This window comes from Apteryx rowi, unplaced genomic scaffold (assembly GCF_003343035.1).
Source record: "Apteryx rowi isolate R43461 unplaced genomic scaffold, aptRow1 scaffold_177, whole genome shotgun sequence".
In the NCBI taxonomy this organism is placed as follows: domain Eukaryota; kingdom Metazoa; phylum Chordata; class Aves; order Apterygiformes; family Apterygidae; genus Apteryx; species Apteryx rowi.
In genome coordinates, this window is record NW_020448052.1 from 1,433,874 (window position 1) to 1,448,044 (window position 14,171).

Consider the following 14,171-nt stretch of genomic DNA (forward strand, 5'->3'; position numbering starts at 1 on the left):
GAGCATTCTTATAAGAGTTCTGCATACGTAATACATATTCACTGTGAAGATGGTTTGACTGAGTAAAGCTATTTTTTCATGAGTCTTGGGATTATGCTGTCACATGGCTAGTTCAGATGTATTGTTACTGCAGCCATCAAACTTATGGCAGAGGTCATTTTCACTTTATTAAAATGGTATTCCTTAATGGATAATGTGTTATACAGTCTTAGTCTTTGTCATAAATGGACTGAACATACTTGCTGGGAGTGTCTTGGAGTTCCCGGGATAACAGAACTACAAAATGATTACCAGATAGTGGTGAAAGACTCTGCTCATGTCTGTTGTCTCTCAAAGTATTTCAGATGCTTCTATAATATGAATGGATTCTGAGTAATGTATTAATATAAGTTGTGTTTTCATGGTTTTGATGAGCACATTTGGTAAAACTATTATTTCAGTCTTTGGTAAAATTGTAAAGACCTAAAGTAAACTTTGAAAACAACTGGATTTTTTTAACATTACTAATTTTTAGTTGTCTTTGCCTCCATATGTAATTATGTTTTATCCTCATCTGTGCTATGATGAATATGCACTTTTTGATACTTCATATTAAAACCAGTATATTAAAACTGCAAAATTGTGACAGACAGTATTGAAGGGATGAAGTGACTTGTATATGACAAGCCAAATTTAATCTCTATTCAGTAGCCTTGAATTTTTCCATTGGGTAGAGAGATGGGTAAGACAAAGAATAAATGACTAAGGTTCTTCAGTCTTATGTCTTACAACATATCGCAGTCTACTAGATTTGGAATATATGACTGAATTGAAAAAAATCTGGCATTGATTCCGTCAAGGCCTTTTTGCTCAGTCCTTGTTCCATGTAAAGAGCATACAGTTAAGAAGGAGGTGCATTTTTATGCATGTGTCTGTGTATGTATGCATGTGTGTGTCTACACACACACGGGTTATTTTGTCTTTTGACCACTCATGTTTGTTTATTTATTTTATTTTTTAAACAGAAGAGACTCTTTGTAAATGTGGAATCAGAATGACTTGATTTCGTTGTTTTCCTTTCTTTTCCTGGTGCTGGGTTTGTTTGAGAATAGCTGTGTTTTTGCATTTTACTGTTGTGTATTCTGCTAAAATACCATAGCATTAATACCATTTAAATTACTGTTGGCTTCCAAGGTTTATGCCATTTGCACTGTATTAAATGTGTGGAGTGCATGTTGAAAGTTTTCCATAATAGATTCAATGTTAATTTAGTCATTATTATTTGTTTTGCAGTACTGCTTAAGATCTGTTCTTAAGGAGGTCTCTTTATTGTGGTAAAGCCTGTAAAGCACAGAATAAAAAAGAAGGATCAATACTTCAAAGAGTTCATAGTCTAAATAATCAAACCCTGCTCCAAAGTGTTTGCAGAACTATTCCTCTTACCAGAAACAATGGTCTGGAATTTTAAAATTTTGCATCAGTAGTATATTAACAATGTGGTTTAGGGATCCACAACAGTTAAATTTTCAGGTTATTTGTAATAGAAGTGGGAAACAAAAAATGTATTAACTGTTTATACCATTAGTTTTTATTTTAACTTAATTTTGCAATCGAAAAACTTAAACTCCAGGTGGTGCTGTGCCTCTATTTATGTTTAAACAGTGATGTGTTTAGATAGTTTTGCCATTATTTGTATATAGAAAAACAGCACTCCCTTGCGTATAAATTTAGTACAAAATAACAGCTGTAAATTTAGTACAGCTGCTGCCTTAGAACAATATTTCCCTAATTATAGCTTTTTCTTATCTTTTTACTGGATGTATGTTGTCCAGTTCATTTGGAATTTTGGAAGTAAGGTTTTTGTAATTACAAAATAATATTGTAATTTTTTTCCCTTTCTAGATACGTGGGTTTTTATCAAGATTTGATAATGTTCTTCCAGTCAGCCTGGCATTTGATAAGTGCACAGCCTGTTCACCCAAAGTAAGTCCATGTTTGTCTGTACTTTATTTCTGTTTACAGAATGGTCTTGCTGTAGGTCAGTTTTGGGGATGCCAAGGACTGGTTTGTATTTGACATTTTCTCTCATTTCCTTAGGGCCTGGAATCTGATGTATGTCTGATTCAGTCCTATGTTCTTGCTTCAGCTAAATTCTTTTTTCATACCCTTCCTATCTAGATGTTTCCTGAATCTCTTTGGTACAATGTGTGTGTGCTATCTCCACACAATGTTTTGCTCGCAGCTGAAGAAACCAAGCAGAGATTAGGGCCAACACTTTACTGAAAATTTTTGTCATAAAAGTACTAACAAATACCTTTAGCTTTATGGAAAGCAGTAAAATTGGCATTGTTTTAGCTGTTTAAGAAGTGATTTCTGATGTGTGATGAGTAAATGTATGTTGTTAGCTCTTTTAAACTGAGTATCTTTACAAATATATGAAGTTGTCCAGATTTCTGTTTCATGGTACAAAATAGGGTATAATAATTGTGTTTAAGAAAAAAAATTGCTTCCATAGCGTTGCTTTATTGCACAGACTTTCATTTTGATGCTAGTGTTGACAGTCCTGAGTCACCTAATGGATTTGCAGTTGTTGCTGGGATCTGAGCTGTGTCTTGCCAGAACACTAGGTCAGCCCAGTAATGTGTCTGCGTGAGGCCTCTTCTGCAGGCTTGGATTGGTTTCCTGTATTGTGGCCTTGAAAAGTTTTTCTGGCAAGTTTTCTATGGCCATGTAGTATAAGTTCAAGAAGTTTTGACTGAGATATCTCAATATATGAAGATTCTGAAGTTTGACTCATAATTTGGCCTGCTTGGGTATGCCATTAATTCAGTCAAGTTTTATGTACTTAGGGACTCATTGCAAGAATTTCTTTCGATTCTTTTCACAGCACTTATCCTTCTTCTTTCCAATAGTTATCCAAAACTCTTGAGGGACTCTGCATTTTTTTTGAGAACTTAGATGGCTTGCAAAAGGTCTTCTGTTACAGTATTTCTGTTATTTCACTAGTCTGTCTGGGCACATTTTACATAACATTTTTATGTCTGTTTTCTCCTCAAGAGTTGAAGCACTAAACTTAAACTGCTATTAATTTTAGGAGCGTGTATCTACACTCTTGAATAGCTGAAAGCTCAGCAGTAGTTAAAGCAACTATATTCTCATCTTCTCTGGAGGTATGGTTTATATTACCTAAAGTGTTCTGATTCAAAAAATATTAATCTATATCTAAAAAAAGTAAAATTTGATTAGTTCTACCTTATGATTGTGGAGCCTGAGAATTTAAATTGTTAGAATAAGCTTTTATTTATTTATTTATTTATTATCTCTCCGATCCAGGACATATTGATATGTAAAAACATACACTGATGTAGATAAATTAAATGCAGATATCAATTTTTTGTTAGCAAGTCATTTCCTCTTGGTGGTCATTTTAAAAGAACTCTGTTTTACACAAACGGACTTGATGATTTAATAAAAACTGACTTGGATTTTAGCAGCTGTGCTATTCCCAGAGAGATCACTTTTCATGTGGTTTGAGTATTAAATTACTTTTGTGCTGAAAAGGTTGCTTCATTGGCGCACGTATTTCCTTACAGTAGAAACACAGCGTTTGTTTACTTGGCTAACATTCAGTTTATTAGCATAAGAGTATGTCACCCTGTATTATTTGGAAATCTGATGCTAATACTTTGAGATGACAAATCCAATTATACTTTAGTTGTACTCTGTATGTTGGGGGCGGGTTTTAATGCAGGAATTTAGCATAATTTCACCCTGGTTTATGTCAGATTTGCTCTAGAGTCAAACTTCTAGCACAGGAGAGAAGTGCTTTTTCTAATATAATTAAATTTGCTTGTACCTTATTCCTTTTCATCTTTCAGCATTCCTATTCTTGAGCTCTTAAAAGGAATCTTTTAAGATTTTAAGGGAATAAAAAAAAAAAAAAAGGCTGTACAGCTAGATGAGTTAGAAGCTGCTAACGATCTGCCCATTTAGAGATTAGATTCCATGTCTTTTTGTCTCACAGTCATGACTTCATTTTTCTGTTTTTGAAGCAGAAGAATCCAGACATCCAAGCAGCCAGCTATTCCTTACCCAGAGCTGTCCTAAACAAGCTGCATGCCAGAGAGGCTTCCCACAGGCAGTTGTTCAGGAATTTTGGGATGGTCACAGCAGGAAACCAATCTATTTTTATTCTGGGCCAAATTTCCCGTGTATGATTTCCCCCTCTGTCTCTTACTGGGTTCTACAGAAGCATGTGCTAGAAAGGAGAGAATCCTTTCTCAGAACTAATGACTGCACTGCCAGTTTAGTAGCAGGTCGGAGGAGCACTTCTGAACTTGCACTTCCTCCTCCATGTAGGACTTATTCTGTTACTGAGGAGGGAAAGTCCAGTGTTCTTTAGTATAGATGTTTGTTTTTAATAACTGAATTTCTTGTCGAATAAAGACAGTAGGCTTATTACATATTGTACTAATTAAAGTTCTGTTTACCCTGTTCATCTTTTATGGAAGGTTGGGAGCAAAATAAGGCTATTCTCTTACAATATGATGGTGAGAAGCATTATAATCCTATAGAAAAGTAGACCGGTCTGGATCCTGCTGATATCTGATCCTGCTGATAACTGATCCTTGTAGGCATCTGGCTAAAGCCTTGAAACATGAATGCTAAATATAATCTTTCGTAATGCAAAATTGCTAGTATATTTTATAAGGTAATGAAAAAATTCTTGTTATCACTCGTCCTTGTGCATTATGGAATGAATCAGAAGACCTCATAGAATCACAGAATTTAATGTCAGAAAAGATTATTGCTGCTAACCAAGCTGGATGTACCTGTCCCCTCTTTTTTCACATATAGCTTACAAATTGTATTTTCTCCAGAGTCTGGATTTGAAGTCATGTTTCAGAAAGATATCATATTTTCCTTAAAGACATGCATTACTTTCTCTACTGACATTGTTCTGACATGTGACTGTCTCCACTATTAAATAATAAGAAAAAAAAAGAAATCATAAGTATCTCTATTAATATTCAAGTTCCTTCTCAACTTTCTATTCAGTATGCTGAAAATTTGAGCTGTGTAAGTCAGTTTTTCAACTGCTGAGTATTATTATTGACTTCCCTTTAAATGTTTTTCAATTTTACTGCTTTTCCATGAAGGGGCAGACATCAGAGTTGGAGATGGTATTCTAACCACTGTATTACCATTTCTGTTTAGAGTCAAGGTATCTCCCTACTATTACAGATGTTTTCCCTTTTTAACATCCCGGGAATACATTAAACACTTTTGCTGCAGCATTCATTGAGTGCTTGTGTTGCATAAGTTATTTATGACTATTTCAGTTTTGGAATCTATCATCATGCAGGCATAACAATGCTTTTATTGTTCTCATCTGCTAACTCCATTGCATGCATTTTTACTTTAAATGGTTCAGATTTATGATTGTAACCTGCACTATTCAGTAACTTACTGATTTTTTTCCTCTTCAAATATTGCCAGTTGAGAATTCTAATCTTGATTCCAGCAAGACCCTTTACATTTGCCACAGCTGCATTCAGAAATGGCTTTCATGTTTGCTTTCTCCCAGTAATAACATATTATAAGACCAGCAAGACTGTTTTTAATCAATCTATATTATGTATTTCTCAATTCAAGTATTGTGTTGGTGTTCAATAGAAATGTATAAGTCATGAGGGAAAAAGATTTGGTCTTTTTCTTACTTAAAAAAAGTTAATTGTTGCATAGCTTGCAGAAATGATGGAGGAATTGGGGAGAAATGTTTGTCCTTCAAGAACGAACAATGAGAAAATGTAAAAGAATGTTTAAAATGAGTTATTTCTGTAGCTGTGTTGTAACATTAAATGTCTGTAATTGAGCCCCTTTATAAATTTCCTTATTTCCTGAATTAACCTGTGCAAACATGTGACTTTTCCATGTACAGTGCAGCTTCTGCATTTGTAGGGCTAGATTTCATTCAGACCTAAAGAATGCATCATAAATATACCTAAGCATATATTCAGCAGACTGAGTTAAATGTAACATTTTTATCATTCTTAAGGTAGCATACAGAATTACTTTTTGATAAGTGACTTACACAAATTTGTCACTTTTTTTTCCCCCTCAAAGAAAAATTCATTATAACTGGAGAACAAGAGGCAGGGTTCTTTCAAAACTTTCAAAACTCCAGGACATCTTTTTCACCCTATATATGAATTTTAAAATCAATGGGAAAAAACAAATATTTTCAAAGTTAATGGTGATGAGGATGGTTTTATGGCTGGTTGGCTGAAAGACTCACATTCTTGAGAATAATGCCTGGTCTTAGTATTTTAAAAATAGTGAATTTTTATATTAAAGACAGGTATTAACAAAATATAATGTAGTTTGTCCCAAGTAAAAGCATACCAACAGAGGGAAGCTGTAAGGCATTCTGAGAATGCCACTTTCCACACAGAAAAAATGGCAATTGTAATGTGAACATTATGTTGGAATTTTATTCTCTTAGAGGAGGGCAGATGTGGTCAAGAACCAAAAAAAAAATTTACAAACAACATTGACTTTGAACATTACCCTATTCTGTGAATAGAAACAAGGGTGAGGAATCAGTGGTGTGGGTTTTTTGTTTGTTTTTGTTTTTTATTTTGTGCAGTGGGGAAGGAGGGCAGGCTTCTGTACAGACAGGACAGATGAGAACTGGAAAACTTCTTTAAAATAAAAAAACTCTGAAATGTAATAAGATAGTAGAAAGCTCCTTGTCTATATCCTTTATGTGTATGTGTGTATATATATATATATATATATATGTAGTTCAGTGGGGAAGTTATGTCTTGCTACTCCTTGCTTAGTCTATCATGATGATTGGAAACAGTGTAGCGCTAATCCTAAGTGAAGACAGGAATGCCAAATAAACTACCTTGCATGTGAAAGCTCCACAGTAAATGATATAAACAGAACGAATAGGTGGAAAGGAAGAACATTTTTATGTTTAATCTGAAATCTTAGAATTTTCCAAAATTCAGAAACCAGGTTGACATTCTCACATGTCAGCACTTTTGTGGCCACATCCTAGCAGTTAGAGACTGTTAATGTTTTGCACTCTAGTTATTCAGGGTTGTGAGATGCAGTTTATTGACGTCTAATAGATAACACAAGCTCTTGACACCAAACAGCCTCCCAGAGTCAACAGAAGAGAGAGGATTAAAAAAACCCAAACTTGTTATCTTATGGTAGTAAAGAAAATCACATTGTTTAAAAATTCAGTCAGATCACAAGGAGGACTGTCCACAACTTTAACCAGTACTGCTGCCGGCAGTGTCTTCCTTGACCTCTCCTACCCTCTCCCAGACAAAATGATGCTAGAAGTCTTTAATGAGCAAGTGCTCTTAAGCCATTCTATTTTGTCTTCACTTTACCTTTTAACATATCTGTGAAAAGGCTTCTTCATCCATGTACTGTTTCCATTAGGTTTTCTTCAACTAAAATAAAATATATAATAATTCAGTAGACAAATTTCAAATTATAAAACTCTAGTTGGAGAAATTTTTTAAATATCTTTGGTTTTGGAAACTATCCTGTCACTCTTTTTTTGGTTTAGACTACTTTCTCTTGCTCCGTTTAAAAATCTTACAGTTTGAAAAACAAATTAATCCCTCTTGTAAATTTGTTGGAGTTACAGCAGGAATTAATTTGTTGCTCTTATTATTTATTATTATAATTTCTCCTAAGGAGAGGAAACTAGTGGGCTTCTCCAATATGAATCTGTAAGACATCATTATTCCATTTATGTTGTTAGCATATTAATCTGATACTTAGAATTGAGATGGTCTATGAAAAACTAAAGATCATTTGGTATCTTGTGAGACTAAACCACCCATCAACATTTTTCACATGGTTAGGACTTGCTTTAGGTTCATGGACTCTGAGCTCTGAGAGTCATGGGCTCTGGCCAGTCTATTTGTCTTCACCATGTAAGACTCTTTTTCTTCCTGGATGGCAGATACAACCCTTAGATAACCTAGAGAATTTAAATACGACTTGACATAGAAAACACGTTTAAATAACAAAGCAAAACAACATTCCTCACAAAATGGTTATGGTTTGGGGTCTTTTCTTGTTTTTATTGCCCAAGGAAAAAGATAGCTAATGTTTCCTACAAAGCATATTTAGGAGCTGCTTTTCAGTATTTTGTGCTTTGCAATGGAAGTTTGGGACTCTGCTAATCAAATGCTTACGAAGCTTCCTTGAGAGGGAGAGGAGGAAGAAAAAAAGAACAGAGAGAACATATAACTCTCAGCAGCTTGTCTCCTTCCCTCTTCCTTTTGCTTAAGAACATCAGCAATCATATTGTTATTACTGTTGGTTTCGGAATAGTAAAATTGCTAGATTAAGAATCCCTTTCTAGTAATAAGTAACACACTTTTGCCCTTCAGAGCAGAAAACAGACAGTTTTGTTTTTCTGTCTTTCTTTTATTTGGTGAATTTGTTAACTGTTTCCTGATGCTTAAGTGAAATGGCACGTTGATTTGTGCAGATGAAGCAACGTAATACATTTGATAGTACAATCAAAGCCATGTTGCAGAGAATCTCAGATTTTGGTCCAAGAAGCAGCTGGTTCTGCTGACTGGTTACATGGTTTTAACTAGTTTCTGTATTATATGGCATTTAAAAGTCCAAATATGTTGCAGTAGTTGTTCTGTGATCTTAAAGGGATGTAGGAGATCCTTCTAAGAAATTGTAAGTGGGAGAGAGAATGGTTTCTGAAGTTTGTCTTGAATAGAAATCTGCATAATGAACAAAAAGAGAAAACAGGATTAATTGAAATATCTAAGTGAAATTCCTACAATCATCTAGTACAGTTTCTGCACCTGGATTAAGGTGGGTCTTTCCTCCAAAGCTAAGCAACTTTACAATACCATTTTTAAAGGTAAGAAGAAACCCACCCCTGTTAAAAAGAATTGATTCATATTTCTGATGGGTTGTCTGTTGCATTAAGTTAAGTTCTGTGGGTCTTGGGAGTGGGAGAGTTGTTTTCAATTTTTCTTCAGCCTCCAATTCAATTAAATTTTAATTAAAATTAATACAAAGTAAAGGACTATAAATCAGTAGGGGAGAGATCTCACACCACAGTTTTCTGGTGTTGATACGTTTTTCAGTTTCTAACTGCATCTGGAATAACCTTGTAAATTATTTATTCTCGTGGTATCTTAATGTTGACCTGTCACCTCTCTATGAAGCTGTTACGGAATTCATTTTGAGTCATAAAATACACAACTGAACTAAAATCCTTTGAGTAAAAATGTATACTTGCTGGATGACTCATAAGATACATAAAATAAAGTTGAAGAATACTGAACTGGATATAAACTAGGAACATACACTGTGTAGTGATGAAGTTGTGGTAATGTTGATCCTCTTACCATTGCCAAATATAGAAGAAATAGTTTGAATAATTCTGTAGATTTCTTTCTGGAACTCAAAAGGTCAGTTGTTCATTTTGCTCGGTATGAGTAATTCATAATTGTTCTTTTTATTTCCATTAGGCTTTTGCATACTTACAACCTAATGCTTTCTATTCCCTTATTTATTCTTCAGTTATACCAAGGATTCAGTTCATGCCTATCAAAGAAAATATGAGCATGGTATGCTTCAATATATCTGCCATTTATGCATGTTTTTTATTTTTGTAAGCTAAGGAATCACTTTTTAAGTAAAAAGAGCCCACATGTTCCCAGCTGGAACATATATTATTTTTTAATATTAGTGACTATTATGAAAATCCTGTAATATGTTGCCATATTTAGTGCAATAAGTCAGAGAAAATACTTCTTCATATCAATCATGCACAGAGTGGTGCTTATCAATTGTTAGTGTATATAAAAAATGGAACTAATGTGGAACATTGACAAGCATACAGGAAGACTGTAGTCTAAATCACAAGAATGAGAATTTTCACATACACAAGGCTCTTTTTGTGGTCATGCTCTTTCGCATTGATAATTTTGATATACTTTGTATTTCAGGTTTATACAGTACAGCACTGTGTGCATTTCACAATTTGGGCCAAAATTCTACTGTTACAGATTCTTAAAATTGATTGGGAAAATGTTTTGAGGAAAGAATGGATGTATATCTGTATGCATCTCCTCTGTGGTTAAATCTTCCAACATTCGTCTACTGGAATTGGGTGAAAATGTCAGAGTCTGGTGGTCTTCTTCATTTATTTATTTATTTTTAAAGTAATTTTCTAATCTTACTGCTGATCGAACAAGATTATGTATTATGATCTCATATTTAAGTTATTTTTAAATATAGTTTGTAATATTTAAATGATTTATAGTTTACTTGTACTTCAACTATATATTTTAATCTCATGCAATTAAAGGGGTGAGTACTACATCTTTTCCCAGATCATTTTTAAAACTTTCCTATTTTTAACTGTTTTTTAATTTTTTTCTTGTACATTCTTCTCATTACGACAGAAGTCTGTTTACATCCATAACTATTTTCTGTGAGCCTCACTTTATTGGGCAGTTGTTCTTTAGTTTTTAAACATGCCTAAATGTGCATTTGCACAGTTTAAGTTTATTAAATTATTTACATTTTTACAAGATTGCCTAAATCTGTGTCTCTACAGAAGTGGACTGTTGAAGTTATGCTTCCAACACATATTTTCCTATTTTCTTTTAAACTGGAAAAGAGTGAAGGAAACTGAATTTAAAATGATGGTAAAATGACATTATGAATCTGACTGAAACTGATGAAATCCAGTAAAAATGTGTGGTTTTGGTTGAAATGCTGTTGTTCCCCCAGTGCTGTTTTGCATAGGTGTTGTAACACATCCAGATAATAAAATCTTCTACTCTGTAATTGTTTGTGAAATATGAATTTTTAAGCCAGAGGCCTAGTTTTAGGAGCTGCTGAGCAGCCACAACTTCTGTTTAAGGTAGTGATAGTTTGAGGTACATAGTCTCTAACAAATCATGCCTTACTGTTGGGCTGGTGGCAGGGGGAGCTGGAGGGAGGAGATAACTTTGCATGCAGTACCCAGTCAGCATTGGCTTTTTGGTTCTTTAATTCTTAATAAAATTGTGTAGAGAGCCGAAACTGTGTTCAGCATAACCTAGCTTCCTTTTCAGTGGAAGAGGCATTTTATTAGATAAATGTTGTGTTTGGGGAAGTGTCCTTGTCTCACTTCGAGCTTCAGGAGTCATCTAGGGAAAATGGATACTGTTTCTGGACAGTTTAGTAAATGCAAAAATGAGAATTGTGCTATAGATATTTTTTCCTGTATATGGGTAACAGAAATCGATAATCAATATTTGATCATATTGGTGATCAGACAGATCATCAATACCTCAGATATGGCTGGGGAAAAAGAAAGGCTTTTGCAGTTGCTGTACACTAGACAGTGACTAACATCAATATGAACTTGAGCCAAAAATGTTGTAACTGCTGATGAGCTAATCAGTACAGTGTAAATTTTGGACAGGAAACAGGATGGGGATAAATAAAGTTGTAAATATCCATCAAGTGTAAAATATGGTGCAAATGAGAGATGGCTATTAGGTGACTGAAGGATATACCCATGTATTAAAAGAGGTCAGGACAGATGATCTAATGATATTTGTCTACTTGAAAACTCTTCTGTCCCTCTATTCTCGGTCTGTAAAATGGATATATTTGTATTCTACTCTGTCTCTTTCTTTCTTTTCATTTCTATTTACTAATGCCTCTGGGCAGGGAATGCCTTAACTTGTGCTTGTACACTGTCCAGTAGAAAGACCTTGTATCAACTATAATCTGAAGATACCATTATTTTTGAAATAACTTGTAAGAAATATTTTAGGAAGGGAAAAAGTAGTTAAAAATTTAATTGTTTTGTCTGTTTGTATTATTAGTCTATCGAGTCATGTCATGAAAAAGGTTGCGTGTATATAAAAGGTGTCAGGACTATTTCAGAAAAGTTCAGAAAGCATGCAGTTCCAGAGAACTTAAGGTAGACAAGACCACGCTTAAACTGAGACCTATTAAATTTCTAAGAATTCTACTTTCTTCCTCTCCATTCCTCTAAAGAAGAAACTAAGTTTAAAAAAATCATGTCAAGACCTTTCAGGGCCTATTCTTCAGTAACTTAATACTCATTTTTTTGTCATCCACCATTAAAAACTAATTTATGTAGGTAGTAGCAACAGACAAAACACATTCAACTCTAAGTTAAAACAGCAATCTCTTAATTAGGTGAATTTTCTACATAGAATTACATTTGTATTAATTAGGGTGGTTTTGTACTGATTTGCTTTCATTCTAAAACCAGTTATGGGAAAGTAAGGAGAAAACCATGTTTGCAGAGGGTGTTGTAGTTATTTGGACATTAGTTAAAGATGATGCCATTTTTGGCTTTGGTTTATAACCTTCCAAGTTTTTCAGGATAGCACTCTTCAGCTTGCACCTGTAATATGCCTTCTTCTGAGCTTTAAGTTTTAAGAACAAGAAGTCATGTATGGATGTACAAGTGTGGATGACTGTTCATACACATATTAAGATAATACTGTGTAACCTCAAAAGATGAAGTGTTTTTAGAGTCATCTTTGTGCTCCTGTAACATTGTTGGTCTTTTCTGTTCCCATATCATGAGTCTGAGTCTCTCAAAAATCAGGACATTATCTTCAGAAAGGTTCGTTTTTTGTTGCAGTCTCTTTAATAGATGTATTGCAGAATTACCTTATCAGGCTTTTCTCTGCAAATTTTTAGGGCCAAATGGCAATAATAATTGAAAAACTCATGAAATGACAAGAGTCTAGGAGATGAGGATTTTAGAAAGAAAACAGTTTTTATGGGTCTGATGCTAAAATTTTGAAAGTTAACAGTGCTGCCTATGCAGCTGCCTAGGCTGGAGACCGCAGTGCATCAAGTGCTTCTTCTTTCTTCTCACTTAGGAGGATTTTTCGGGGTCTTGTAGTCTTTCACTAAACTTTTTGTTGCACTGGTAGGTACATAGAGCTCTAAAGAGTTTAACTAGCAAGGCTTTTACATGTTTCTCTGAATTGATAAGCAGTTGTTGAAACTGAAATGTCTCTTTAGCACAGTAACGCTTACAGTAGTTGTCATTCTACAGCATCTGTGATAACTGCATAGCTATCAGTCCGCAAAACATAAATGGGCACACACATTTTCTAGGTGGAACACTAAATTCTGTGATTTATTCTTACTATAAAATTTTTAGTGAAGTATCTGTCTCCGCTGTAGTTTGGGGGGGGTGTCATTTTTTGAGTGGAAGGTGCTGAAAGCTAAGAAGAGTGTAATACAAGTTCTTTACCAAAACACAGTGCCTGTATGGTTTTTGGAGATAAGCTACCCATATATCTAATTTACTGTAAAAAATAAATCCAGAAGCACTAATCTCATATTTGATTTCTTCCTGAAGAGTAAGGAAGAGTTCCACTTGGGGGGAGGGGAGGGAAGTAAGTAATAGTAAAAAAATTTTAAATTATATGATAGAAATGTGTAATAAAATTTGAGTCAATTTTAAATCAGTAGCCAGGTTGTTGAGATTAGGAGTTTGTATTTGTACTCAACCATATAGTAACTTTTATGCTATAATGTGATCCTGGAGACAGATTGTCTTTCTGAATATCTTTCTATCTAAAAATTCATGGTGAAGCATGGTATTAAAAAGGATACAACACCAAGGCTGCGCATGTGTTTCTTATTTCAAAAAAGGTCTTTTACATTAAGCCTTCTATTTTATTCTCTTTCCATGAGATTCAGTTTTTTCTTTAGTAAACAGGCTAAAATAAAAAAGATTGCTAATAAAATGGGTTGCTGTTTATCATTTAACCCAAAAGGCTTTAGCAATGCTTTAATTTGTCCCTGTGGTCATAATGTGTATCCACAGAGTTCTTCATTGTATTTAAACGCCATCATGTGAAGAAATGTTTTTGTAGCCCTGGCTCTGTAAAATGGAGACTGGAACCAAGGATATAGCGTCAACCTGAGAGTTTTACAAATGTGTCCAAAAAGAGCGTGGTTTTAAAATGAGATGAGTTGTCACAGCAGTGTTTGTAACAGACATGAAACACAAAGTATGCTACTTTCTGATTCTCCCTCTAAGCTCTGAAAAGTGACTGGCAAGTGAGAGAAAGATAAGAATTCCCTAATAAATCTGTACTTCTCCAGCTTGCCTTGCTGGACAG

The 14,171-nt window shown here is 34.3% G+C and overlaps 1 protein-coding gene across 18 annotated transcripts in view; it reads left to right on the forward strand.

Annotated features, from left to right (window-relative positions):
- ATG7 (autophagy related 7) overlaps positions 1-14,171 on the forward strand; it is a 133,008-nt gene that overhangs the window by 36,211 nt on the left and 82,626 nt on the right. For 8 of the 18 annotated variants that reach the window (XR_003252717.1, XM_026061129.1, XM_026061131.1 and 5 more), the window contains one exon: positions 1,882-1,962. Coding sequence is in view for 15 of the 18 variants with exons in the window: in XM_026061129.1 (XP_025916914.1) it covers positions 1,882-1,962 (81 nt within the window). In the remaining 3 variants the exon portion in view is untranslated. The other 10 variants (XR_003252718.1, XR_003252716.1, XM_026061138.1 and 7 more) reach the window with 10 other exon arrangements.